This window comes from Cydia pomonella, chromosome 19 (genome assembly GCF_033807575.1).
Source record: "Cydia pomonella isolate Wapato2018A chromosome 19, ilCydPomo1, whole genome shotgun sequence".
Lineage (NCBI taxonomy): Eukaryota > Metazoa > Arthropoda > Insecta > Lepidoptera > Tortricidae > Cydia > Cydia pomonella.
In genome coordinates, this window is record NC_084721.1 from 10,145,834 (window position 1) to 10,173,604 (window position 27,771).

Consider the following 27,771-nt stretch of genomic DNA (forward strand, 5'->3'; position numbering starts at 1 on the left):
GTCTCTTTTTTGTTCGTCTCCGAGCTCTGCTGTTTCCTGCACAGCTTAGCCATGCACAAAAGTTTTGAGGCACTCTCGGTTTTATGCTAAACTCTGCTCTTGGTCTTTTCATAAACCTAAAAAATTCTTTAAATTTGGTATCGTTATAAAGAAAAATAGACATGATAATAATAATTGAACAATATTGTTACTGACTTACGAAAAAAATACATTGTAAATAAAATGTACAGGATCCGCGGAGTGGGAGTTCTACTAGAACCTGGCCGGTTCCGCGTGCCGAAATCGCTGATCAGGGTCGGTGCGCGGGGCCCCCCCTAGGCGCGGGGCCCTTAGCATATGCTTTTTCTGCTGTTCGGTTAATCCGCCACTGGATCTTCTATGTTATTTGCTAAAATGGCGGTGTCATCAGCAAATCTTAGATTGTTAATGTTTCTTCTAGAAGGTATAAATACCTTCCTCTGCTTCATCGAATGCTTCTTTGAATGCGTGTTCTGAGTACAAGTTGAAAAGCGATGGGGATAAGACACAGCCTTGGCGCACTCCTTTAAGTATATGGATGTTGTTTGTGCTACTATAATCTAGTTTTACGTTTGCTGTTTGATTCCAATAAAGATGTTTTATAATTCTCTTATCCTTGCTATCTATTTCAGTTTTATCTATTATTTGCATTAGTTTGATTGATCCTTCCATGTGATGCCAAAAATGCTCCGCAACAGCGCATACGAAAGGAGTTCAGCCGGCGTTCTTATTTTGCGTAAGTTGACTAGGATTCCGCTCCGTACAGAAGAGTGCTTAGGACACACGCTTGGTAAATAAGCATTTACGTTTTTACCGTAAGATGTTTGTTGTCCCAAGCCCTTGCACGGAGTCTCCCGAACGTAGTGGCCGCTCTGCCGATGCGGGAGTCGATCTCCACGTCGTGCGAGAGATTGATCAACACAAGCGGACCAAGGTTACAAAACTTGCTGACCACCTCGAGAGGTGCGCCGTTAAGTATAATCGTTGGCTGTTCTGAACATCCTTGCGCTAGTACGACGGTTTTTCTTGCGTTAATGGACAAGGAAAAGAGGTCACATGCTCTTGAAAATTTGTCTAAGATGGTATGCAGCCGAGTCTGACTGTGAGCGACGAGAGCAGCGTCGTCAGCAAAGAGAAGGCTGTCTACAAATGAGTCCTCCCTTTGACGTTTGGACTTGAGTCTCGTAAGCATTGACATATATATATGTATGTCGCGCGCGTTTTCCTCGCTCAAGTGCGCCGCCTCGGCCGAGGCACGTCTACACTGGCCGTATTGTGCGTGAGGAAGTTACCACGCGCGTATGCTCGCTCTGTGTGGACCCGGCTAAATGCCCTGTAGATGGTCTCCAAAAGCAACCTTCAAGAGTAAGTACAGAAAAGAATATTCCAAAGAGAGTGGGTGCCAATACACAACCTTGTCGAACGCCTCGGCCTATAGTAATAGGATACCGAAAAAGCTACTAGTCTGTTTTTTTTTTAACTGTAAACTTGTAAAGTATATACTATGCCATTATGTCATACATTTTCTAAGCATCAAGAAACATGAGTGTTCCTTATTATTTCCTAAGTAGGTACTTCATAGAAGAAAAAAAACAGAAACAGACTATAGTCACAGAATAAGTATTAAGGTTTGGCCATGTTTAGTATAATTTGCTATAGTTTTCAGTAAAATTTAGGGATCTACGAGTACGACTCTAAAACTCTGTTCTCAAAATACATATTTTGTAGGTGGAATCTGTATAAGTACCCATTGTATTTTTTTATGTTAATTTTTCTATAAAAGACCCTGAATTACGCTGACAAAATCTGCTTAATTTAAAAAATCCAAAACTTATACAAATTCTACCTAAAAACTATGTATTTTGAGAACGGATATCATAAAAGGTACAAAAGGAACCCTTATGGTGAGACTATGTCCGTCCGTCCGTCTGTCTGTCTGTCACATCGCTAAATATCTCGAGAACTACTTAAGCTATCGATTTGAAATAGTTATGAAAAACACTAACCCAGCCACATTAAAAATATTATAAAAAATAAAGAAGGGGCAAAATTTCAGTCTAGTGACTAGGTCAAGTGGGGTATCATTTGAAAGAGCTCAATTTGTACATTCCAAAACATTTTTTTCATACAGAAAAAAATTGATTTATACAGCAATATGTCGATAAAAATACCCCCCTTATCTCCGAAGTTTACCGACAAAAAATTATGAATGGGGAGAGAAGTTTCCATGGCAATGTATATCATATATTTTTTTTAGATTTTTCATTTTGTTATTTTAGAAGTTACGGGGGGGGGGGGGACACACATTTTACCACTTTGGAAGTGTCTCTCGCGCAAATTATTGTTTAGAAAAAAAAAATATTAGAAACCTCGATATCATTTTTAAAGACCTATCCATAGATACCCCACACGTATGGGTTTGATGAAAAAAGATTTTTTGAGTTTCAGTTCTAAGTATGGGGAACCCCCAAAATTACTTGTTTTTTTTTTCTATTTTTGTGTAAAAATCTTAATGCGGTTCATAGAATACATCTACTTACCAAGTTTGAACAGTATAGCTCTTATAGTTTCGGAAAAAAGTGGCTGTGACATAAACGGACAGACAGACATGACGAATCTATAAGGGTTCCGTTTATGGCCATTTGACTATGGAACCCTAAAAACCAACATACGTGCATTACATCGCGCAGCCGACAGATGGCGCTGTACACAATTATATTTAGTATTGGTACTTCTGTTCAAGTCTTTCGCCTTTATAGTGACACGAGATAATTCAGTTTGCACGGAATCCTCGGTGCGCGAGTAAAACGAACTCGCTCTTGACCGGTTTTTTGAATATGAAGTACCTACTTAGGAAATAATATGGAACACTCAACCCACCAACGAAGCGGCAGCTGACGTCCACGAGGGTTCATCATACATAGCCGTTATCACTATACGAGTTTTGGCCCAGAAGGCTGTCAAAATTTGCGCCTGGCCTGCGGGCTACAATATTTGAAATGTAAAAATACTTTGTCTGAAATTGCCAAAAATATTCAATGTTTGATATTTTTGCATTTGAACTATTTTATATATTTCAACAAATATTGTTAACGATATGCTGATATTTGATGAAATGGAAAACGACTCTTGATCGGGCTCGTTTTACAAATCAAATCCAAAAGAAAGCTAGATAGTGAATATTTTAAAGGCCAATTCAACCAGCATGTGGAAACAACTCGAAATTTCCATCTTTGCTACTCTTGTGGATAAAATGCAACATTGTTATCAGTTTTTGAAGAATAAAAATTACCTTTACGAACTGGTGTTGTAAAAAATAGAAACCGGCCAAGTGCGAGTTGGATTTGCGCAAGAAGGGTTCCGTCCAGAAATACATCATCTGTGAAAATGTCAACTGTAACTATCACGGTTCACGAGATACAGCCTGCCTAAAAATCATCCCCATTTAAGTGTAGGGTAGGTGTCCCAAAAATATTGTTTTTATTTTACTTTGTCTAGTCGGCGTGATTGATTTTTATACCATCGCCCTGGCTCATTCATCAGAGCAACATTGTACAAACGGGAACAATGTACCTATGCTGATAAAATAGAACAAATAAAACAAGATTTTACACTTCACTTTTATTGTGTTACATATTAAGATAAGTGTAGAAAATATTTTGATGCTTATTTTAGCTCACAATTTTGCAGAAAGGGTGTTAACAGAACTCTACCACCTTATGTAGTGCCTATTGTTCACATAGTCTCAAAGAAGGGGAGATTTAAACTTTATACAATTAAATTATTTTAGATAAGGTCAGCAACATTCATTGGCATTTCATCAATCTGTGTGGAGTAGTACTGCTCAATATCTCTCAGGATTCTGATATCATCTGATTTAACGAAGTTGATTGCAACACCCTTGCGTCCAAAACGGCCGGAACGACCAATTCTGTGGATGTACAACTCACGGTTGTTGGGCAGGTCATAGTTGATCACAAGAGATACTTGTTGGACATCAATACCTCTTGCCCATACATCAGTTGTGATTAGCACGCGACTGTAAAACACGAAAAAAGTATTAATAATTTAACTTGCAAGATTTGACCCAAACAAACATTGCAAGTTAAATAAAAGCCTGTAATCATTGACAACATTTCTAATTGTTATGGTGTCAGTACCTTTCAGTTACATGACACAATGATGCAAGCCAAAACAAATGAAATGTGTACCATTTAATTTGAATTAAAAATTATTATTGTATGGTGACCTTGTGAGCACTACCTCGGAGTGTATGCTCCCAGAACTGGGTTTCTACAGCTAGAACCAGGAATTTCACTGTCACATAGGTATACAAAAATATACATGTTACATGATACCCTGGTTTCTAGTTCCAATAAATCACTCTTCAGTTAGTCTTTACAAGTAAAAAATGACATGGAACATACCTTTGTCCTGATCTGAACTCCTTCATAATATTATCTCTTTCTTTTTGTGGCATATCACCATGCATGGAGCTGACTGTGAAATTGGCTTCCTGCATTTTCTGTGTGAGCCAGTCCACCTTCCTCTTGGTGTTGCAGAATATCACAGCTTGTGTAATGGTCAAAGTGTCATACAGGTCACAAAGTGTGTCAAACTTCCACTCCTCACGCTCCACAGCCACGAAGAACTGCTTAATGCCTTCAAGTGTCAATTCATCACTGAAAATAGCAAACAGTCACTTTGGTACTGGAGACACTCTCCCTGATCAAAACAATCTACTTAAATAGAATAACTCTTCAAGTGGCATATGTTGTAATTGGAATTTTGATTTTATTTCAATAGCCGGGTTCACACAGAGTGAGCATATGCACAAGGCAATTTCCTCACACACAAAACGGCCAGTGTAGACGTGCCTCGGCCGAGGCGGCGCGTGCGTGTGGACCCGGCTATTGACATCATCAGAACTGTCACCATGAACCCTTTGAAATTATGCAGAGGTATGGTAAAAGGTAACTATACCCCAATGCCATTCTAGAGCTAATAGCCTAAGACGTTACTATACAGTGACTTTCACTAGTTTTTCTTCCTTATAAGACAAGTTGGCAAATTTATAAATAAAGTTTCAGAATATCAGCTGGCAATCCTGCTGTGTTAATAGGCGGGTCCACACAGAGCAAGCATATGCGTGAGGCAATTTACTCATGTGTATGCTCCCTCAGTGTGTAACTGCCTAAAAGTATACTATTATCAACTAAGGGCCACTAACTAATTATTATTATGTAATTATAGGCGAGCAGTTATACAGTTATATTATGTTCAAAGTTTGTAAAGTTGTATCACATCACTAAGTAACATCAGTCTAACTTATTGTTTAAAACCACCATTTATACAGAACAGTTTAACCCTGTACAAATGGTTAACTGCAAGTTTATGAAATAACTAACCCTGGAATGCACAAGTGGCCCTTAGTGATCTTGCAGATGAATAATGACTTGTATACTGCCCTACTAAGCCAAATCACACTATCTGAAAAGAAAGTTCATTGCTCACGTATACTTTAGTTTCTATAGCTGAAAATTCCATTTTCAAAATCATTCTGATTGCCTACATGTGGTATGAGCAATTTATTACAATAACCTAATTTTCCCTTTATCCTTACCGTTTAACTAAGATCCTAATGGGATCTGTCATAAACTTGGAAGTCATTTCCAATATTTCATGGGGCAAAGTAGCAGATATGAGTACAACTTGTGTTGCAGGCGGCAGGTAACGGTAGACATCATAAATCTGCTCCTTGAAGCCCTTGTTCAGCATCTCATCAGCTTCATCAAGGACCAGCATCTTGATTGCTCTGGTACGGAGTACACGTCTTCTAATCATGTCTGTAAATAATCAGCATAACATAAGCTAGAAAAATGGTATCAGTATGTTTAAAATGGGGTTGATTATAGTTGATACATGTGTTATTTTAGAAGTTATTTCCTTACCAAAAACTCTGCCAGGAGTTCCAGAAACCACATGCTGACCATAATCCAGCTTCCTAATGTCTTCACCAAGATTGGTGCCTCCAATGCAAGCATGGCACTGGACATTCATGAAATCTCCCAAAGCCAGGATAACCTTTTGAATCTGTGTAGCCAACTCGCGAGTTGGCGATAACACCAAAACCTGCGTCTCACGAAGAGTCGTGTCCAACGACTGCAGGATGGAAATGGAAAATGTGGCGGTTTTACCCGTGCCTGACTGAGCCTGAGCAATCACATCTCTGCCTTTTACAATCGGCTGAATACTTCTCTGTTGAATAGCGGAAGGCTTTTCGAATCCTGGAATTAGAAAGTTTGACTACATAATACAATTCACGATACAAATTGCAAGTTAATGCTTAAACTTGAATATATAAGGAGACATGGTTACCATAAGTATATATTCCTCTCAGCAATTCATCCCGAAGGCCCATGGAGTCAAATGTAGGAATAACTTCCACATCTTCGCTTGTGTCGAATTCAACATTTGATAAATCTTCAGATATGATTTTTCGATTGTATGAAGCCTCTGACGCCGTCATTTTGAGAAGACGTTAACGTGATTAATAAGAAAAGCCTCGTTTACGTTCTCTTGTACACGTTTAGTTTAGGAAATTCAACCAGAAATGTGAGAAAAATGCACTTCAAACAGCGTACAGTCGTCACATTTGTTTCAACAATCAACATGGCGGCCGGCCCTACTATGAAATGTTGCCATTAAGCAGAAAACTGACGTCCGAGCGTTTTAAGCAGAAATTGGAACGGTTGGAACACATACTTAAATACTGAAATTATAATCACAATATTTAATTAATGTTATAATGATTTATCTGTCATAATATATGGTACTAATGTTTTAAATATTAAGATACCTTATTTATTTGATTGTATGTCCTAAAATTTAAAACCAATAAAATAATGACTTCTTTGCGTTTTATTATTCCTATAAAGATTGAATTTGCAAATGGCTTTACTCCGGTTTAACAACTAAAACATTATTATTTGTCCTTTAAATATTTCGGAAGGGTTTCAAATTTAAAGTACAGATTAGATACTTCAATAATTAATCCGAAGCAAGTGAACATTGACGAATTAGAGACCAACGCATCAATATCTAAACGTAAATAACAACGCATTCTGATTTCTGATTTGTGGTTGTAGGCAAAAAGACCGATCATATTTGAACGAATCAAAATGGATGCTGGGTGTGAATGAACTACTGAAAAACGAGCAGCTTTTGTCGATTTGTAGCGTGAGCTCGATGGTCGGATTGATAAACTGGTGTCGTGATTTATTTAGTATTAATTTAAGCAGTGTTTTACTCGCGAGTGCCGTCAATAACGAAGTGGTCCGAGTACTGGTTTAATTTAGTAGTCACCGTGTCGGAAAGAAATGTGTTTATACAAATGTTTAGTAGGTCTTAATCAGCAGTCGAGCGTAGTAGGATGAGGACTGTGTCGACAGTGTTGAATGTCGTGCCTAGCCCGCGCCTGGCGCTCTGCGAGCCGCGGATCCCGACGTTCGGTTCGATATGGCGAGTGCGTTCGGACTAGAGAGTCGCTCGTGTGTCGCATGAGCGGTCAGAAATGAAATGCATATACAGGAAGCAACGAACACAACTCTGACAACATGTTCCAAAATGACAGAAGAAGTAGACAGAAGACATGGCGTAAACGGGAACAGCAGTAGCAAGACAGCGAGCGAGGAGAGTCCCGTCGCCACCTCGGCGCACTCGGGCTCGGGCGGCCGACTCAAGTTCTTCAAAGGTCAGTAGAGGGTCACTAATTTAAACAGCTGATGGGTCATTGCAAATTAACTTGTTATTTGCCTTGTTATGTACTTCAGTCAGCTACTTAAGGAAAACTAGAAAGTCATTCATGCTCTGATAATCATGCACAGGCACGTTTGACCGAGTGGTTGCCAATTGTCTGTGCACTACCTCTGCACTATTGTTGTGTGTTTCATAAGAAGCCATGGGCAGCCTAGCAGAAACAAATTCATTTAGATTACAGCTTGATAGACATACATTTGTTATGATTAGTCCAGAAAGAAAACAACCAAAATAACTGGAATTGAACTTACCAAAATAAAGTAATTTCCAACTTAGTATATTGATTTTAATAGTAGGTCATTAATTTAGTGATGTACCTTGTTAAGGAAGTGTCAGCTGTTTTAAGAATACATAAACATAGATTACAACATAACATACCTTTTCCTATTTCTATGTGATTTATAAGCAATTAGAATGATAAAAAAGATAGATATTCTCTTTTTAAGCTTTTTAACAATTGAGGAATAACTTGATTTAAAAATGCATTTTTAGATTCATAATTAGGTACAATTATTTGTTCTGACCATACTTTTAATACATCAATGCTTGTTTCTATATGTAGTTAGTTTAGTGTGAAATCTTATTTAATATTGTAAATATCCTTAATTATTTATTTGTTGCTGCATCCACATGTTAGTCATATAAGGAATGTGTCATAATAAGCCTCTCTAACTTGATCCTATTGACTCAACAACTGACAACAGCACATTCTACAAACATTTAAGGCAAGTGTTATTTGATATGATATTTGGACAAACCTACTGACAATTAGTTATCTACCTACAAATAAACAAGTGCATTAGCAACAGAACAAAGATATAATAAACAAGGTTTTAATGGTGACTTATTTCTAGGAGTACCATTTAGTATTTATCATAGCATGTATATTTTGTAGTGCTATGTAGAAAAAACTACCATCTGTTGTTTACATCAATTGAGTGTAACATAATTATGTTATACTTAATTAATGGAACAATATAATCTTAGTGTAACATAATCAAGGTTTTCAATATTTGATTAATTTTCTACAAATATTGAGCCCACCAATTTTGAAGTTATTTTTATTCAGATTCATATTCCTTTATATAATATAAGGGCTCAATTAGGGACTGGTTATTGAGTCATAGAGTGACTGTATTTGTATACAAAGAAATAGGGAGTTGCCAAGCTGCTTTTTATAGTTGGTTTCAATGTCTCTTGCTTGCAACTGTCTCATCTTTCCTTACTCTATAAATATAAATCTGTCTATTAAAACACACAAAGGTTCCTTCAAATGTAAATACTATTCATTAAAATATGGTTGTGCAGATTCAGATTTAGATTTTTTATGCATAAACACAAAATTTACATGTCATTAGGCGGACCCACACAGTGCGAGCATACGCGTGAGGTAATTTCCTTTCGCACAAAACGGCCAATGTAGACGTGGCTCGGCCGAGGCGGCGCGTGCGCTATACTCGTGCGAGCACCACCTTTACTGAGGCATGTCTACACTGGCCGTTTTGTACGCGAGGAAATTGCCTCGCGCGTATGCTCGCTCTGTGTGGACCTTCAACTTTGCCCGTCCTAATAAAGAGAGTTATTGTGACGGGCAAAGTTGAAGGTACCAGACCTCAGGGCCCTCCCCCTACCAGATGGTGTGCTCCAATCACTGCACCTATGCAATTAAAAGTGCATGAGGCCATGCGCTTGGCGAGGAATAAAAGCCTATGGAGGAATCTGGTCTTCAACAGAAGGACATGATGCCACGATCCTCAGTATTGAGGGACTAACTGAAGAAGAATATACCTCTTAATTTTTTGCTGTGGCTGGCTATATTGTTAAACAGATATGTGTAGAATTATTTGATGCTTGTACCAATAAACTTATTAGAAAACTTTACTGAATCAGCTGTTGATGGAAGAAATAACCCACCCATATTTTTATCAGTATTGAACATTAAAATATGTGTTGTAGCAACAATTGAGAATAAAAATTCCTACAAGTCACCACCACAGTGTGTTAGTGGTAACTACTAGGAATTATTTATCTCAGTTGTTACCACTGGGGATAGGTGAGAAAGTTATATCATCAATCAATATACCCAAGTAGAAAATTCATCCTTACTGCCCCAAACTAAATTATTAATAGCATTTACAGTTAATATAAAAATAGACCAGACCATAAATACATTACCACTGTATTGTGTATAGTAAATAGGTAATAATGTTGACAAGAATAAGAGCACGTTAATGATGTTCTTCTACTAACACCTCTGCTTTGGATCTTTAACATCATTTCATATTAAATTTGTCTGATTATATTGTCATCTAAATAAGTATGCTTCCTCGGTGATATTGTATTTTAGACTTAATATTATTTACCTTTTATTAACTCAACTATACCATCAGGAACATGAAAATTAATAATAGACCCCTGTTAAGTATATTTTAGTTGACTCCCTTTAGTGTATTGGAACCATGGATCTTAATGGTTATGTGTGATATTTCAGATGGCAAGTTCATCTTGGAGCTGGTGCGCGGGTGCGCGCGCGCGGGCGAGCGCGCGGGCTGGGTGTCGGTGCCGCGCAAGACGTTCTGGCCGCCCGCCGCGCCGCACACGCCGCCCACGCCGCCCGCGCCCGGCCCCACCGCCTCGCTCAGCGTCTCCGACGACAACTCCTCCATCCATTCCTCGCCCTGGCAGCGCGACCACTGCTGGAAGCAGCCCGCCCCGCGCCGCAACCTCTCCAAAGAGCTAGCCATGTACTATTGCCGGCCCGCGGCGCTCACCGCGCAGGCGATCCGCGTCGGCGCTCGAGCGAAGCGTCGCCGGCCCTACGACGCGACGCAGCTGGAGCCACGCAACGGGCTCTGTCGGAACGGTGCCGTATCCCCTGGCCGCGACGCCGTCGACGGCGCGTCCGACTCCGCCGCCAAGTCGGCCGACGAGCGGCGGACGGATTGCGACCGAGAAAAATATTACCACATGAAACTCAAAAAACCATATCAGTATCATAAGTTAAGGGTGTATAAAAAGACGAAACCAGCGATCAGGCCTAAGGTGCTCGCCCGTACGATAGACAAGCTGCGCGAACGCATCGCGGCGCTGCCGGCGCCCGTCAACGCCAAGCTGGCTTCTTGTCGCCAGGAGCACATGATGGTATCGCCGCGCAAGCGCATTCTACGCGAACTCGAGCGCGTCAGTTTAGAGGACCAGGGCACGAAAAGGCGAGCCAAGACCGTGCCGGCGCTGAGCACCGCGTCATACCCGCCGTCGCCGGGCCCCGGGCCCAGCCACGCGCCCGCGCGCGCCGCCGCGCCCCCCGACACGCCGCCCGCCACCCGCACCAACGGCACCGCCCGCAAGGAGCCCGTCAGCAAGAACGTGAGCAGCTACAGCATCCACTCGCTGTTGTCCATGCCGGACGAGAGCCCCGCCCCGTCGCCGGCGCGGCGCTCGCCGCACTCGTACCCGCCCTCGTTGAAGACGGAGTCGCCGTCGAGCGTGCACTCGCCGGACCTGAGCCCGAGCCCCGACAACTACCGCTACCGCTACTCGGCACTAACGCTGGGCTCGCCGACGCCGGGCGCGCCGCGGGACTCGCCGACGCCGCCGGAGCTGGCGCGGTACCGCCACGCGCCGTACGCGCCGCCCGTGTCGCCGTACGCGGCCGGGCGGCAGTGGGCGGGCGCGGCGTACCGGCGCGAGGACTGGCGCGACCTGCAGTACGTGTACGGGTACGGGTACGGCGGCGTGGCGCCGGCCGTGGGGTACCGTGCGCCGCAGGCCCCGCTGTGGATGCACTACGGGGTGCCGGTCCCGCCCGGGCCCTGGGCGCCGCTGGCGCACCCGCTCATCAATGACCACATACCTAAAGAAGAACCTACGTCAGGTGAGGACAGATACTCAAAACAATTAGACAATTAGATGATTAAATAATTTAAAACTTTTATTTTTACATTTTGGCAATGTGGTTTATTTTAATGCATTTTACTGACATTGACTTGACAACCATTTACCATTTTCCGGGATTAGTCTACCTAGTTGGTTACTAAATTCTGTTACTGCAATAATCTTTATGTACATAAAATATACGAACGAAAGTTGAATAAACTATATATTAAAATGAAGTACACAAAATCAGGAATTACATATGACAATATCATTCAAAATGGCCTCCTCTGGCCTTGAAACACACAGGCCCTCAAACGACGAGGCCAGTCATCAATAGCGGCACGCACGATTGTCATGTCTAATTCCGTCACTGTCTTAACTATGGCCCGCTTTAGGGAGTCAAGATTTGTGTGGGGTTTAGCACACGCTTTCTCCTCAATAACCTGCCATATGGCATAATTCAGGGGATTAAGGTCCGGGCTGGAGGACGGCCAGTTTTCGTGGGCAATAAAGTCAATTTTATTCCTTCAAAACCAGGCTTAAGTTGTTTTTGCCTTATGGGCAGGAGCTGAGTCCTGTTAAAAGACCCATGGCTGGTTTTGAAATAGGGTGTGTCTTAAGGGCTTCACTATTGGTTCGAGAATGGTTTCCTGGTAAACTTTGGCCCCAGTTTTCACACCTTTTTCACAGAAATGAACCTGTGTCAGCCCTGAGTATGACATACCCAGCCAAATCATCACATAAGAGGGATGATGGCCTCGTTGCATTCTCGGAACAGCCGCAATCGCCTCTTGACTGTTTTTTGCATACACTGTCATTCTGGCGGTTACAACATTCTTCAATGGTAATTTTTTTTTCATCTGTAAATTTTTCGGTGGCCATTTTGTGCGTACCGCTTCAATAGCACGCGACTCCTCTCTAGCCTCATAGTCTTTAATCGTCCATTAAGCAAATGACCTTTTTGTCTGCGGTAAGCGTGTAGTCCAAGGTCTTCATTGATAACTTTTTTTAGGGAGCTTCTCTTCACAGACATCTGTATTGTCAACAGCTTTTGCTTCCGGACGGGGTTTCTTGCAATTCTCGCCTTCACTGCCTTTATTAGAGCTGCGGTCTGAACGGTGCGTGGTCTTCCAGACCTCTTGCGGTCATCGAAGCTCTGAGTACTATTGTATCTATTAATTGTGCGATAAACAAATTGTTTGTTGATTTTTAGGTTTTCAAGCAACTTCAAAATCATGTTTGACGGGTGCCCACATTTGTGCAACGCAATTACTGCGATACGATTCTCTTTCATTATAGATACGACGAGATAAGCGTTATGTGTGGTATATAATTATAGCTCACAAATCCACCACATTATGTCATTTTTTATTTTTTCGGTAGCATTTGTTTTAACGGAAATAAAGAGGTTGCAAATCGCGTAACAGAACTTAGTATCCAACTAGGTAGCCCTTCCCTATCTAGCTAGCCTAGAACTACAAGTTCAGCGACCTAAAAAAAGGATCTATCTCGTATTCCCACAACTCAGCATAGAATACCACTCTTCCCTATTTTGATTCATTTTACTGCAGTACTGCAGTTAGTTTTTATTACTATATTTTGCCTTTTTTTTCAGATTTGCCACTGAACCTGTCAAAGCACTGAGAGGCGCGGGCGCTGCTCGGTTCGGTGCGCTCTGAACATTACTATTGTACATGTATTACAAACGCAATCAAAGACTTTTAGCTTATTTAAAGTGGCATATGATTATGCAATATCTTTTTATATTTTATGCTATACATTAAAGAACAAGTTCGAACAGTAAACTTGTGGTGAAATGTCGACAACGTTGTCCCATTAACATTCCATGGTCACTATCAGTTGGAGAGTATTGGAAGTCCAAAAAGTACATCCCACCTAATCCAATAGCCTATAAACGCTCGGAAGCGATTAAATTTAAATAACGATATTATGCACTTTTTGCACATGGGCAAAAAATATTTTTGTATAATTGTGGTTTTCCGCAAACTTGTTTGTCTGGAAATCTATTTACAAATCCTGTATTTTACACGGAATAATATTATATTTTTAATATAGATGTACGTATGCAGAGTCACATGAGTATTTTCATACAAAATATTGTACTCCGAGTTGAATATTTTAATATTGGCTATTATTTTAGAGTAGAATGCTAAGACGATCTAATGAACAAATAACACTAAATCATTATTGACGATCAGTGCCTTTTCAAAGAAACTACTAATAAACATTTAAGAGAAGTAAAATATCGCAAAATCCTATTAATTTCCAAGCGCCCCGCCGCACTCGGCGCGCTGAGAGCGGGCTCCGCGGATCTATTCACACGACCTAAATTACCCGCTCCTTACTTAAAATTCCATAATGTTTATGTTCGATCTCATTATTTAATTTAGAAAGTAAAATGAGGTAAAGACTACAGTTTTGGGATCAAATTTGGATGTGTGTTTATCTAACATGTATATTAAAAATAAGCGACATTGTATATAATTTGTGAATGGTGTATTATTGATGGAAGTCTGGGCGTAGATTTTATCAGAGCATTAACCGCTTATGATTTATCCGTAAGAGTTTTATTACCTTCAAATAATTATTGTATTTGTACAGTATTTCTTTAATGAGTATTTTATAATTATTACGAGGACGGTTGGTGGTGTGTGCTCGGTGTATGTGAGTGCTCTCAGTAGGTCGCGGGCTGCGCGGCTCGTTGTTCTGTGCGTGGCTCATGTTCACATTACGCTCACAGCCAGAGGCATACTTCCTGCTGTGTGATAATTAATCACTCTAATCTAATTATATACTATATAAGTTTAGTATGAACATTTCGTTTGCATTGGATGGTGTTTAGTGACTGATGGCTCACCGTGAGCTGTGAGCGATCGTGAGTGATACACTATTTATTAATAGTGTATCACTCATGTACTATGGTATTCTATACCAGCCTAGTGTGAACATGTCCTCATTCGCGCACAGAATTGCTCTGCTAGCGGCCGTCGGCACGCTTTGAGATTAAAACGTAGAAGTAGTATTTTACTGCAATTTAGTTGAAATATGGGGTTATGTATGTATTTATAAGGACAGTTAAAGGACGGTAACGGACTGACTTCTGATGTAATAATATTCATTAATGGAATTGTATAAAATAGTTGTGTAATCGGAGGCCTACTGTAACAATGGTATTGTCGCCCATCAAAGTTGATTTAGTGTAAAAGTAGCTGTAATAGATCCTGCTCAATTAATTCTGAGTACAGTTAGGAAACTACTTCAAGTCAATGTCTTGTGTGAGAGTGAACTGTGTCGTTTTCCAATAGTTTATGTATTTTCTTAGGTTTATGCATTCCATCAAACAGTAATACTATTTAATAAGATATGATCAATTACCCATCAACCAATTTTATAACTCAACTACATAGTCAATAGTTCAAAGTTGCATCCATCTTTTTTATTTATTATTGCCAATTCTCGTCCTACCCCCTTTACTGTGGTTTGCGTAAACCTGACCTATACTTCCAGTCTTCATCCATGTTGAGGTCTAGATAAAAGTAGCCTAACCTTACAGTTATAGTATAACTAAGGCTAGGTACGCACTTAGCGGCTGACCGCACGGCTAACCGGAAGCCCAAAATTGTATGTAACCGTATCCTCTATAGGCATTAAATTGCGGCTGCCGTCCAACCGCTCCGGTCGCTCGCAGCGCTGCGGCTCCTCAGACGGGTAGCCGGACGGTCGCTGTACGAACTACGCGGTTTCACTGCGGTTGCCAGTTTGCGGCCGGTCGGCATCGAAAGCACACGCGTCCACGCTCTTATACTGGTTTTCAAAATTCTTAAAAGTCCTTCAAAAGATTTGACTCATTCTTGTAAATTTGAAAAACTTATCGTCGTACTTTTTGAGCTCATCGAAGAAAATTCCGAAATGTTTGGTCTCATCTCGTGTTAACAAAAATGGATGCACCCAGAATCTGTCTTCGTTTCTTTTTCTTTATGTAACGCGCGTAAATATAATGAATACCGACAGCCTCTTCGACGTCCATCTTGGAAATGGTCGAGTCGACTCGACCGCGCGGTCGCTGTATGCACTATCCGGCTGGTCGCAAGTGGAACCGCAACCCGCGGCCAGTCGCTAAGTGCGTACCTAGCCTAAGAGTGATTGTAGATTTAAAAAATCGGTCTTTGTCCAATGATTTATTATAACTCAAGATATGATAGGTTATATGCGTTCCAAAATTGAAGCGCTTACCTTGTAACGAATTGTACAAGTTACCTTTAGTCACACTTGGGCAAGCGAGAAATGTACACGTGCTAAAGAGCTCCCACTCACCGAGAGAGAAAGAGACAAGCTCATGCTTAGCAACGAGTATGAAAAAGATGAACGGAATGTGAAAATTAATCAAAAAGAATAATTAGTTCGTAGGCATTAAAATAACTATGGAAGTATTTTTTGTGCTCCTTATGTATGAGCTATGAGTATAACCTATCTATAGTTATTTAATATCATTGTCTTTATCGGGATAACCCTTATCATCTTACAGTAAACCTAATTTAAAATTGTGATTAGGTCTCCAAGGTTTTAGCGCTCACGTCTAGATGCGCCGATTAGAGGGCGGTCATTTTATTAAAATTGGTTTTATTCTACCCACTTCGGGTGGAAGTTCAGTGAACTTCTGAGCTTTACGAAACACTTTAACTTCTTCATTTTATATTTGTAAAGTTTTTATTATTATTTCGAAGCATTAGCTGTTTGAGCTAAGTTTCAATTAGATCAGGGTCAACCCAAGAAAGCGGAAAGTACATCAGAGTGCCATTTAATATTCTTCTTTTATATGTGAAAAATAAACAGGTTCCTCTTATACACGACATTGTGAAACTGCCGTATAAAACATATTCAAATATTGTTCGATGTAAACGATTCTTCGAAGCATGTGATAGCGCTTTTCGGATATAAAGAAAGCGAGTATGTTGGTGTCTTAAAACCACATTAAATCATATTTATAATGCGGAAAATAGTTATTATCCATTTATATTAAGGTGTAGTTATGTACTCGAATAAATATAACTTTTACAAAATGTTTGTTTATTTTATTCACATATGATATGGGTTCCTTTAGGCCTCAATAAAATAGAGAGTAACCGACTTGCCCAACGCAGATGTTTACGCCCCGCCTCTGCAATAGTTAATGTCTGTTGGTAGGCTGTAGATAATAGTATTTTATGCAACCATTGTATAAGAAGGGTCAAAAAGGCGTGTCGCGTGGGTTACGGGCATACGTCACGAGCATTTTTGACCTACTTATACAACGTTGCATACAATACTTATTCTACGAGTCAACTAAATAATATTTTAACCCTTAATCAAACGGACCACTTATTATGAGATTTTTGAAAACTAAGAATGGTTTTTAGGTAATTTGGTTGCGTAGATTACGAAAAAATATATTTAAAAAAATTAAGTGGGGGGGAAAGGGGGGTTTTGCGGTGGGAAATAATTTCCCGTTATCCGTTACGGAATAGCAAAATTTTGAATGAAGTGGGAAATAATTTCCCATTGTCCGATACGGTTACAAACTTTTTACAAGTTAGTAGCTCCCCCCGGCTTTGCTTGGAATTCAAGTATGATTTTTAGTAACAGTAAAAAAAAATTACATGCAGGCCTAAAATGAAGGATTTATTATCTTATTACAAGAAGTTGGGAATACAAATGAAAGATTATTATTATTATTTATTTATTATCTTATTACAAGAACTTTGGAAGAAAATCTTTGGAATAGTATTAATTAAACAATGCGAAATGATCAATGCAATCAGCTTATCATCTAAAAATATTACAGTGCTTCTTCAGATGAAATAGTATGAAAAGTAGGTGGAGAACAAACATTGGGAAATAATTTCCCACTTGATAAAACCTACATTTTTTTTTTAAAATCGTTAGTTCAGGAACAGACAATGGGAAATAATTTCCCACTTACTAAAACCTTAAAATCTTGGCTAAATCATATCGTTATCACAATTGTTTTAAAGCAAAACACAGGAAAAATAAGTTTAGTTTATGATAGTAGTCAGTGTATGCACTTACCAGATTTTTTTTTTGCACTTAACCTCAAAACACTAAAAAAAACTGTTGTTATTGCAAAAAAATCACAACAACTGACATTGACTTTGACGTATGGTCACAAATGGCGGCCATTACAAAAGTGTTGCCATTTTTCAAATTCAAATTGTTACTAAGATTTTAAATCTGTATGGTTGGTATCGCTGAGTGCTGCCATTAAAAAGATAAAAAATATTTCGTAAATTAGAATGAAGTGGGAAATAATTTCCCGGTATTTGATTAGGTTAAACTAGTAGAATCATATAGGTAAACAAGCCAAAAGTATACAGCGAAGATACGAGCATACCTTTGCCTCGCCCCGGCTACCATTTGTTCCTGGCTAAATTAAATTTTTGGACAGATTTTTCTCGATTGTGACAAGCGGTCTTCGTAGGCTATGGATGTTGCTATATTCAGATGTCACATGCGCGTTTCTGACTTATGAAGCAATTGTTTATACTATAGAACCTAATTAATATTTTGTAAGTTGGCAGTAATGTACTTAGTTTGAAAGTGTATTAATTTGGTTTTGTTAGGTTGGTAGCCATTAATCGGAGTATCGTTTTAGCGATTATAAAGCACGAGTGCTGTTATGACTATGAGGAATAAACTTAGTATTTATACTAAGTATAGATACTTTACTCCAGGGCAAAGACTGCTGCTTTATAATTCGCAAGTCAGACCCTATATGGAGTAATGCTGTCACCTTTGGGCAGGAGCACCTGGATGCCAGCTTGGGCCCTTCGACTCAGTCCAAAGACGTGCTGTACGAATCGTCGACGATCCCAAACTCACAAGCGGTATTGAACCTTTAAGTCTAAGAAGAGACGTTACCTCCTTATGTGTGTTCTACCGCTTGTACAATGGGCTGTGCTCTGAAGAATTGTTTGACATGATGCCCACGGCTACTTTCTATCACCGCACCGCCCGCCGTCGACAGGGTGTTCATAACTCCTGTAACTGTGAATCCATACAGAATACTGACGTAATAAAATATCTTGGTCTTTAAGTAGACGAAAAATTGAACTTCAAAAACCACATTCACAAACTCTCTGCTAGAATAAGAAAATCCATATTTATTTTTAAAAAGCTCCGGAACGTTGCCGAGGATCCTGTTCTTAATTTAGTTTTCACCCAGTTTTCACCGCGCTTTGTCAGTCGGTTATTGGCTACTGCATCACAGTTTGGGGAAGTGCGGCAAAGACATCTATGCTGGAAATTGAAAGGGCTCAACGCTCTGTTTTAAAAGTGAAAAGTGATGCTTAAAAAATTTCCAACCATTGATCTATTTTTGTCAAACTGTCAAAATTGTTACCTTGCTATATACTTGCTATCTTATACCTTTAAACGAGCAATTCTTGTATATATATATATATTTCTGTGATCTCGGAAACGGCTCTAACGATTTCGCTGAAATTTGGTATATGGGGGTTTTTGGGGGTATACAATCGATCTAGATTAGTCTTATGTTTGGGAAAACGCGTGTTTTCGAGTTTTCATGCGTTTTCTTTCGACGCAGAATATGGTCGCTAATTTCGTGTTACCGGCCACTGTCCGTCTGGTCCAGCGGATTAAGACATGGACGGCTAGAAATGAGTGTTACGGGTTCGAATCTCGCCCGGTGATTAAATGTTCAAGTTTATATATAATTTTTTAATTTTTATTGTTTTAGACAAGTTTAATTTAGATACACCACCATATTACAATAAATAGTTATAACCGAGCAAAGCTCGGTCGCCCAGGTACTATTTCATTAATCAACAAACGCACCCTTAACTTACCAATTCTAGAAGTCCGTTCCGCCTTTGGCAAACGTTTTGGGGAACGAATCCGAGTGTCTACAACGCTTTGCTTAAACACTGTAACCTTAATAAAGACTGCACCATCGTAGAAGCTAAGAAACTCTTGTTTAAATTCTTACATTCACTTACTTATGCCGAGAGAGAAGATATTTTAGCTAAAATACTTTAGTTTTCATACCTTACAGGTTTTTAGGGTTCCGTAGCCAAATGGCAAAAAACGGAACCCTTATAGATTCGTCATGTCCGTCTGTCTGTCCGATTCTGTCACAGCCACTTTTTTCCGAAACTATAAGAGCTGTACTATTCAAACTTAGTAAGTGGATGTATTCTATGAACCGCATTAAGATTTTCACACAAAAATAGAAAAAAAACAATAAATTTTGGGGGTTCCCCATACTTAGAACTGAAACTCAAAAAATCTTTTTTCATCAAACCCATACGTGTGGGGTATCTATGGATAGGTCTTCAAAAATGATATTGAGGTTTCTAATATCATTTTTTTCTAAAATGAATAGTTTGCGCGAGAGACACTTCCAAAGTGGTAAAATGTGTGTCCCTCCCCCCGTAACTTCTAAAATAACAGAATGAAAAATCTAAAAAAAAAATATGATATACATTGCCATGTAAACTTCCACCGAAAATTGGTTTGAACGAGATCTAGTAAGTAGTTTTTTTTTAATACGTCATGAAATTTAAAAAAAATCTTTTTTTTCCTCATCCCATACATGTGGGGTATCTATGGATAGGTCTTCAAAAATGATATTGAGGTTTCTAATATCATTTTTTTCTAAAATGAATAGTTTGCGCGAGAGACACTTCCAAAGTGGTAAAATGTGTCCCCCCCCCCCCCCCCCCGTAACTTCTAAAATAACAGAATGAAAAATCTAAAAAAAATATATGATATACATTGCCATGTAAACTTCCACCGAAAATTGGTTTGAACGAGATCTAGTAAGTAGTTTTTTTTTAATACGTCATGAAATTTAAAAAAAATCTTTTTTTTCCTCATACCCATACATGTGGGGTATCTATGGATAGGTCTTCAAAAATGATATTAAGGTTTCTAATATCATTTTTTTCTAAACTGAATAGTTTGCGCGAGAGAACCTTCCAAAGTGAAAAAAAAGTGTGCCCCCCCCCCCCCCTGTAACTTCTAAAATAACAGAATGAAAAATCTAAAAATAATATATGATATACATTACAATGCAAATTTCCAACGAAAATTGGTTTGAACGAGATCTAGTGAGTAGTTTTTTTTAATACGTCATAAAATTAAAAAAAATTTTTTTTTTCGTCAAACCCATACGTACCCCACACGTATGGGTTGGTCCAATCTATGGATAGGTCTTCAAAAATGATATTTAGGTTTTTAATATCATTTTTTTCTAAACTGAATAGTTTGCGCGAGAGACTACCAAAGTGGTAAAATGTTGAACGAGATCTAGTAAGTAGTTTTTTTTTAATACGTCATAAAGGAACCCTTCATGGGCGAGTCCGACTCGCACTTGGCCGCTTTTTTTTTCTTACTATAACTAATTCATTTTAAGTTTGTTATCTCAATACTTACTTTATTGTGTAACTTAGTTCAATAATTTTAACTGTAACTGGTTCCCCGCGATACAGGCGTAGCCTAGTGCGGAGAACCCTGACATATTCTGTTAGTGTTTTATTGGTAATTTATTATTTATTTATTTATTATTATTCTTATTCATACGCTACGCTATGACGACGCTTCGTGTGCGGACTTGTTTGAAGTTGTTCGTGCTCATAGCGCTCTCGTTCTACGGGCGTATTACGATGCGCTTACGCGTCTCTTACGCTAACGCTCCGTGTGCTGAGGGCCTAAGTAAGGACATTTAAGGAAACTGAATAGAGTGAATAGCATAGTTAATTTTCATGATTTTTTTTTGTATTATTTATTTATATTTATGTAACAATATAATTTCGAACATCGATTGTCGGAGATAGTACTTGCGTTTAGCAGCAAATGTATGAACTCGTACTATACACTATAATCACTATGTAAACAGCTCCTAAGGCAAGTGTACATGCTCGTAAGGGTCTTATCAGAAAAAAGAAATGAATGATTATCTTCAAAATAGAGTTAATTGGAATACCGGTGTCTTTGAGCAATTAACTTCATTTAAGTTCTGGAATGCCCCTTGAAATAAACGGAGTAAAAAAACGCGGTGTATTATATGGAAATGTTATATTGCGTAATACCTAATATAGATGAATTCGATTTTATAATGCAGGGTGATTCATGAGACGTGAGCAGGGCGAACACAAATTTTCGATGATTACCTACTTATGTCATTTAATTTTCCTTCAACGTACTAAGTCATACCCCGAAATTAACGGAATTCAATAAAAACACCATTTCGGTATCCAAGAATGAAGTTCGTCTCGGATCCTCAGATATCGATTTTTATCTTAATCTGAGCTGAAATATCGAAATCCAAGATGGCGGCCATTTTATTTTTCAATTTTTCAGGTTCATAATAATTAAAGTTCCTCTCGCTTCCTCTGATATCGATTTTCTGAGCCTAACTACCTTTTCAATTGATATCTTTATTTTAGGTTAACGGTTTTGGTCCGGTTTTCGAGTCCCTGGTATAAATAACACCAATTTACTGTATTTATATGTGAAACAATAATATAATAAAACTCTCGGATATCTCGATTTGTGCTTTATTTATGAAAAAAATTGTAAATTATCCTACAATGAATCTCCGAATGAAATAGACTTACATATCATTTTATGTATCAAATACATTATTTTGCTCGACTCCAGATCAAACCACATAAGAACAATATAGTTTAAAATATTATCTACAGAATCCATTCTCGGCGATTCGTTTACCAAAAATACAATCTTCGTTTAAAGTAACCGGCTGGCGCGCTGCGGGGGCTCGGGCCGGTCCGGGCGGGCCTCGGCCGCGCTATGTACAGCCCTCGGCGCACTCGTATTTACAACAGGAATATACACTTCGCTTCAGCCGAGCAGCGCCTCCATGGTGTAGGGGTGCGGCGGCGGCGGCTCCTGTCAGTCCAGGATGACGAGCTGGCACGGCGGCGCCGCGGCGGCGGCCTTGACCGGCGCCGCGCCCGCGCCGCCCACGCCCCCCGCCGCCCCCGCCCCCGCGCCGCGCACGGCCCGCCACGGCGCGCGCGCGCCGCGCCGCAGCTCCCCGCAGCTTAGGCTCCGGCGCGCGGACCTGCGGACATACCCACGTTACACTCACTTTTACCGCTGATGGCACACGTACACGACATCTCACTTACTATGAGCGGTATTCGGATTTTTACATCTATAACGGGTGGGATATGATTTGTTAGTTGTCAACGGTGCCATTTATTCGACCACCAAAAATTACAGCCAAATTGATATTAGTAATTGATAAGTAATAAATAGACATACGAGTAGAAACGGAGTTGTTAATGAATGGGTAAAGCGGTAGAAACTTACTTGGCTGCTTCTGTAGCCCTGAAGTAAAGATCGTCCGGTGCATCCATCCATGAGATAACGTGACGCCGTCCGCCACGTCCTGTCAAATTAGTCGGCTTGCCATTTACCTGCAAATAAACAAGAGTTTAGAAACTGAAAGTATGATTATGATTAATCATAATCACCTTACAAATCACAGGTCAAAGAGACAGTCATCTACCGACGTAAAAACGCCTTGACTCCATAAAGGAAGGGCAAGTTTGCCATTATTTTCATTTTTAACCGACTTCAAGATTTCAAAAGAGGAGGTTATCAATTCTAAGGTCCGACCGAGATCTCGGTCTCGGTCTCGGTCTCGGCATTCTCGGCCAAAAATCGGGCCGAGATCTCGGTCTCGGCTCTCGGCCAAAATGGGCCGAGATTCTTGCCGAGACCGAGAATAAGCAATGAGTTATCATTGGTGAATTTGAATTTTCCGCGCACGAGCCCCGGGGTCTAAGCCACTCGTTGGTTGCATCGCCCGGTTGGTGTGACATTTTTTGTGATTTAAATTGGTTTCATAGCCACATTTTAAGCCAATTACTTATCAAATACTAAGTGTTGGGATCGGATAGGCGCGGTTGCAAGTAATGACTTGTTCATTTGGTTTTTTTCGTTTTGTGGTAGTTGTTATTGATGAATAAATGGGTGTATATTGTTATCGGGATGTAACTTAGATTAACTTGTTGTGAGTGGAATTATTTTGATACTAAATATATTTGTGTCAAAGGGAAAAAGCAAAGCAGTAGGTAAGTACAAAACGACACCTGTGGCGGATATTTTGGGTTACAAGTTACAATATATAACTCTTTATTTTGATTATTGTTATTTTACCTCTTTTTGTGCACATCCGTACTGAAAAACCGGCCAAGTGCGTGTCGGACCACGCATAATGGAAGGTTCCGTACCTTCATATAATACAAAAAAGCCGTACAAGCAAAAGAGCGTATGTTAGTGGCACTTTTGTCGTTTTAATAAGAAGATCATTTTTTTTATAACTCTTCCATATTCAAAATAATTTTCCTGAAAAATTATTTGCTTATTTAGATTTTTTTGAATGGTTTTAGTCTCCCGGTTCAAAAGTTAGAGGGGATCACACATTTTTTTTTTAAATCGATTATTGTCAAAAGTATTTATTTAATAAAAAAAAACGTTTTAGCAACCTTTCTGTATTTTTAAAGACCTATCTAATGATGAGCCACATGATTATTTTTTTACTTTTTGTTACATTTATACGGAGTATAATTATATTTGAAAATATATTTTACATTATTTTTTTCGAAACTAAGAAGCGACTTACATAATACATCTACACCTACGTTCCAACTTTGGTTATAAAATATACCGTATAGTTTTTGAGTAAAATGGCTGTGACATACGCACAGACCGACAGACATAAGACATGACGTAACTACAAGGGTTCGATGCCATTATGGCTACAGAACCCTAAAAATACTGTTTAATAGCGCTAGGAATTGATTATGATAACTTTTTCTGATAAATCGTCGAATTTCGATTATAAAAACAATTTTAGTGCAAAATTCGTATTTTTTCTCTATTTTATAAATTCTCGGTCTCGGTCTCGGTCTCGGCCGAGAATCCCATTGAATCTCGGTCTCGGTCTCGGTCTCGGTCTCGGCCGAGACAAAAAAAGCGTTCTCGGTCGGACCTTAATCAATTCGGTTAAATGTTTTTTTTTTTTTATGTTGTTACGCCTTAACTCCGTCATTTCTGAACCGATTTTGAAAATTATTTTTTTGTTTGAATTTATATATATACAGATTGGTCCCGTTTTTGTCAAAACTCAGTTCTGATGATGGGATCCATGAGGAATCGAGGGAACTCTTCAAATGTGAAAGGCATACATATAATGATTTTTGTATTTTCTGTAACAAATCAAGCATTTACATTTAAAAAAGTGACATTTGGTGAAGTGGAACTGCTGATGATGATCAGAATGGAACTCTTCAACGACGCATAGTACACGTTTGGCGATTTCTCCTCTTCGCTGTTTGTTTTTTTTGGGGCCGCTGCATGGGCGCGGGGTGTTTGTTAAGTAAATTAGATTTTCAAGACAAACTTTTGTCAAGTTTGAGTTCTGACGATGGGGTCCATGAGGAATCGAGTGAACTCTTCAAATATGAAAGGCATGCATATAGTGATCTTAGTATTTTCATTAAAAAATCAAGTATTTACATTTGTAGAAGTGACATTTGATGAAGTGGAACTGCTGATGATGATCAGAATGGTACTCTTCAACGACGCATAGTACACGTTTGGCGATTTCTCCTCTTCGCTGTGTTTGTTTAGCAAATTAGATTTTCAAGACAAATTTTTGTCAAGTTCCGAGTTCTGACGATGGGGTCCATGAGGACTCGAGGGAACTACTCAAATGTTAAAGGCATATATATATAGTGATCTTAGTATTTTCATTAACAAATCAAGTATTTACATTTGTAGAAGTGACATTTCATGAAGTGGAACTGCTGATGATGAACAGAACGGAACTCTTCGATGATGCATAGTTCACTTTTGGCAATTTGTTCTCTTTGCCAAGCAGTTAGGTTTTCAAGGCACATTTTCATATTTCTATCCTATTTAGTTTTTTTAATAATTATCTGGTGCTTTATTTCATGCGTGGTGTGAAATAATTTATCTTAAATAGTTAAATACAGTCGAATACACTATTGCGGGTATCTTACCAGTCAACCATAGGGCAAATCTGAAATGTGTCAAGGTCGGTGCAGTGGCAAAAAAAAACATGTTACTTCCTTTTCTACATAATTAGGCGTAGGACGCTGTCTTTTTAATTTCTTTGTATGAAATCTTAAATCAACAATAATCGTTCTTTCACCGGTCTCCCTCATTGAAGTCGGTTTTTTTTTTGTTAAAAATTATGTTTATTATAATGAGGCAAGAATTGCCGGTGGCCTGCGCGCGGGCGCACATGGCGGCGTACTGCTCGCGCGAGGGCCGCTGCATGGGCGCGGGGTGCTTGTTGGGCCGCTCGGCCGGGGGTGATACTACAGTAGGGGTACTGACCGTGCGTGAACACGTGCGCGGACAGCGGCTGGCCGGTGGCCTGCGCGCGGGCGCACATGGCGGCGTACTGCTCGCGCGAGGGCCGCTGCATGGGCGCGGGGTGCTTGTTGGGCCGCTCGGCCGGGGGTGATACTACAGTAGGGGTACTGACGTGCGTGAAAACGTGCGCGGGCAGCGGCTGGCCGGTGGCCTGCGCGCGGGCGCACATGGCGGCGTACTGCTCGCGCGAGGGCCGCTGCATGGGCGCGGGGTGTTTGTTGGGCCGCTTGGCCGGTGGCGGTGCCGCTCCGCCTGAGCGCTCCAACCCGGCTCCTGTACAAAACGACGTTATATGTAGGTTTCGTTACTTTGTGCCTTGACTGGTCAATGGAAGCTCTCCGATGTACGGTTACCAAACATTCGTATACAAATGTGTATTTATTTAAGCCGCTCAAACTCCTGGTGTCTCACGGACGCAATATTCCATCGGTAAAAAGTTATCTCACCACGAAACAGAACAAACATATGGCGGTCAGTATCAGCGTCGAGCGTGCACATTCGGAGCGTGCGTTCCGTGGCCCTCGGGTAAGATCAACGGACGCGATATCGCACACAAGTTAAAACCGCTTAGAGGTTTTCGACATTTCAAAGTACTGGATAGAACTCGAGGGGTTCAAGCTACTAAATTCAATCTTACACTGAAAGTTGCTCACATTTCAAAGTGTAATTAGTGGAGGGGCATTTAAACCTCTTTCAGGCATAGTAAAATTTATCGACCACATACGCGCCATTAGAATTTCAACTTTAGCATTCCGATTTAAGGTTCAAATTAGAACTTTCAGGAAATGTTACTTGTCTTCAAATGAATCATCAAAGCTGGATTAATTGGAATATATTTGGCTTTTTTGGGAAAATCTTGTAGATTGGTGCGGCCTGGAAAAGGGTTAATATAAGTTGATTATGAGAAATAGATTCAGAATACAAACCTGGTGCTGTTCCAGGAAACGGTGCAAAAAATAAAAATATTCGTATTACATAATGTGGCAATACCATTTGAAATTTTCAAAGAAACTTAATTAAAGTCATGTTTAGGGTTATATCCTAGGGATAAAACCTTTGCCAATATCATAAAAATACGTGTGCACGGTGGTACGGAAGTGCATACCGATTCGCATCGGCAAAATGATCAGCTAGCACTGATTAATTCTTATAAGAGAAACTTTTATGGTACCTACAGTAGACTCAGGGATCTCCAAACCACGGGTAGCAATGCTGCCTCCGTTACATTAGGTCCGTGGAAAGAAAGCGGGACAGCATAAGGCATAATCGTGGCCCGAGGTACAATAAGTTTGGCGGTCCCCGCAGTAGAGTACCGCACGGTATACTGACTGTCGAGGCCGTTGATGTCGTCGTAGGCGCGGCGCTTGAGCGGCTGCGGCGGCGGCGCGGGCGCGGGCGCGGCGGGCGCGGGCGACGCGCGCCGGGCTTCCTTCTCGGCGCGCGACAGCACACGCTCGTACATCAGGCTGCCGTCTGCAGGGTGGAAATTATACGTTTTTCTTAAACATGTTCCGAAATGATCGCATTTTGTTCGTAAATCGAAGATGAACAAAGTTCCCAAATTTTATCCCGGCGACGAAGACGCGG

The 27,771-nt window shown here is 40.0% G+C and overlaps 3 protein-coding genes across 6 annotated transcripts in view; 1 reads left to right on the plus strand and 2 right to left on the minus strand.

Annotated features, from left to right (window-relative positions):
* Positions 1–3,624: 3,624 nt before the first annotated feature.
* LOC133528612 (eukaryotic initiation factor 4A-III) lies at positions 3,625–6,704 on the minus strand. The gene is made up of 5 exons (XM_061866058.1): positions 6,397–6,704; positions 5,970–6,305; positions 5,642–5,864; positions 4,446–4,700; positions 3,625–4,057 (listed from the first exon to the last, which is right to left on the minus strand). Exons 1-5 carry the CDS (start codon positions 6,545–6,547, stop codon positions 3,805–3,807), a joined length of 1,218 nt encoding a protein of 405 aa, XP_061722042.1. The 5' UTR covers positions 6,548–6,704; the 3' UTR covers positions 3,625–3,804.
* Positions 6,705–6,960: 256 nt separating this feature from the next.
* LOC133528611 (protein hairless) lies at positions 6,961–16,793 on the plus strand. The gene is made up of 3 exons (XM_061866057.1): positions 6,961–7,771; positions 10,328–11,710; positions 13,328–16,793. The coding sequence occupies exons 1-3, from the start codon at positions 7,597–7,599 to the stop codon at positions 13,354–13,356; spliced, it is 1,587 nt and encodes a 528-aa protein (XP_061722041.1). The 5' UTR covers positions 6,961–7,596; the 3' UTR covers positions 13,357–16,793.
* A 5,498-nt stretch (positions 16,794–22,291) lies between these two features.
* The window catches only part of LOC133528402 (metastasis-associated protein MTA3), a 103,492-nt gene continuing 98,012 nt past the window's right edge, over positions 22,292–27,771 (minus strand). For 2 of the 4 annotated variants that reach the window (XM_061865787.1, XM_061865786.1), the window contains 4 exons: positions 27,514–27,657; positions 26,297–26,457; positions 23,086–23,192; positions 22,292–22,834 (listed from right to left, as the gene is read on the minus strand). In XM_061865787.1, coding sequence (XP_061721771.1) covers positions 22,663–22,834; positions 23,086–23,192; positions 26,297–26,457; positions 27,514–27,657 — 584 coding nt within the window. In that variant the 3' untranslated portion in view covers positions 22,292–22,662. Of the gene's footprint in view, positions 22,835–23,085; positions 23,193–25,818; positions 26,458–27,513; positions 27,658–27,771 lie in introns of those variants that run through there. The other 2 variants (XM_061865785.1, XM_061865784.1) reach the window with 2 other exon arrangements.

Coding starts and splice junctions, on each gene's coding strand:
- LOC133528612 (XM_061866058.1), bottom strand. CDS start 6,547: ATGACGGCGTCAGAGGCTTCATACAATCGAAAAATCATATCTGAAGAT. Junction 4,701..5,641: donor ATTAGGATCTTAGTTAAACG/GTAAGGATAAAG, acceptor TGCTATTTTCAG/TGATGAATTGACACTTGAAG. Junction 4,058..4,445: donor GAGTTCAGATCAGGACAAAG/GTATGTTCCATG, acceptor CGTGTTTTACAG/TCGCGTGCTAATCACAACTG.
- LOC133528611 (XM_061866057.1), top strand. CDS start 7,597: ATGCATATACAGGAAGCAACGAACACAACTCTGACAACATGTTCCAAA. Junction 7,772..10,327: donor CCGACTCAAGTTCTTCAAAG/GTCAGTAGAGGG, acceptor GTGATATTTCAG/ATGGCAAGTTCATCTTGGAG. Junction 11,711..13,327: donor TAAAGAAGAACCTACGTCAG/GTGAGGACAGAT, acceptor CTTTTTTTTCAG/ATTTGCCACTGAACCTGTCA.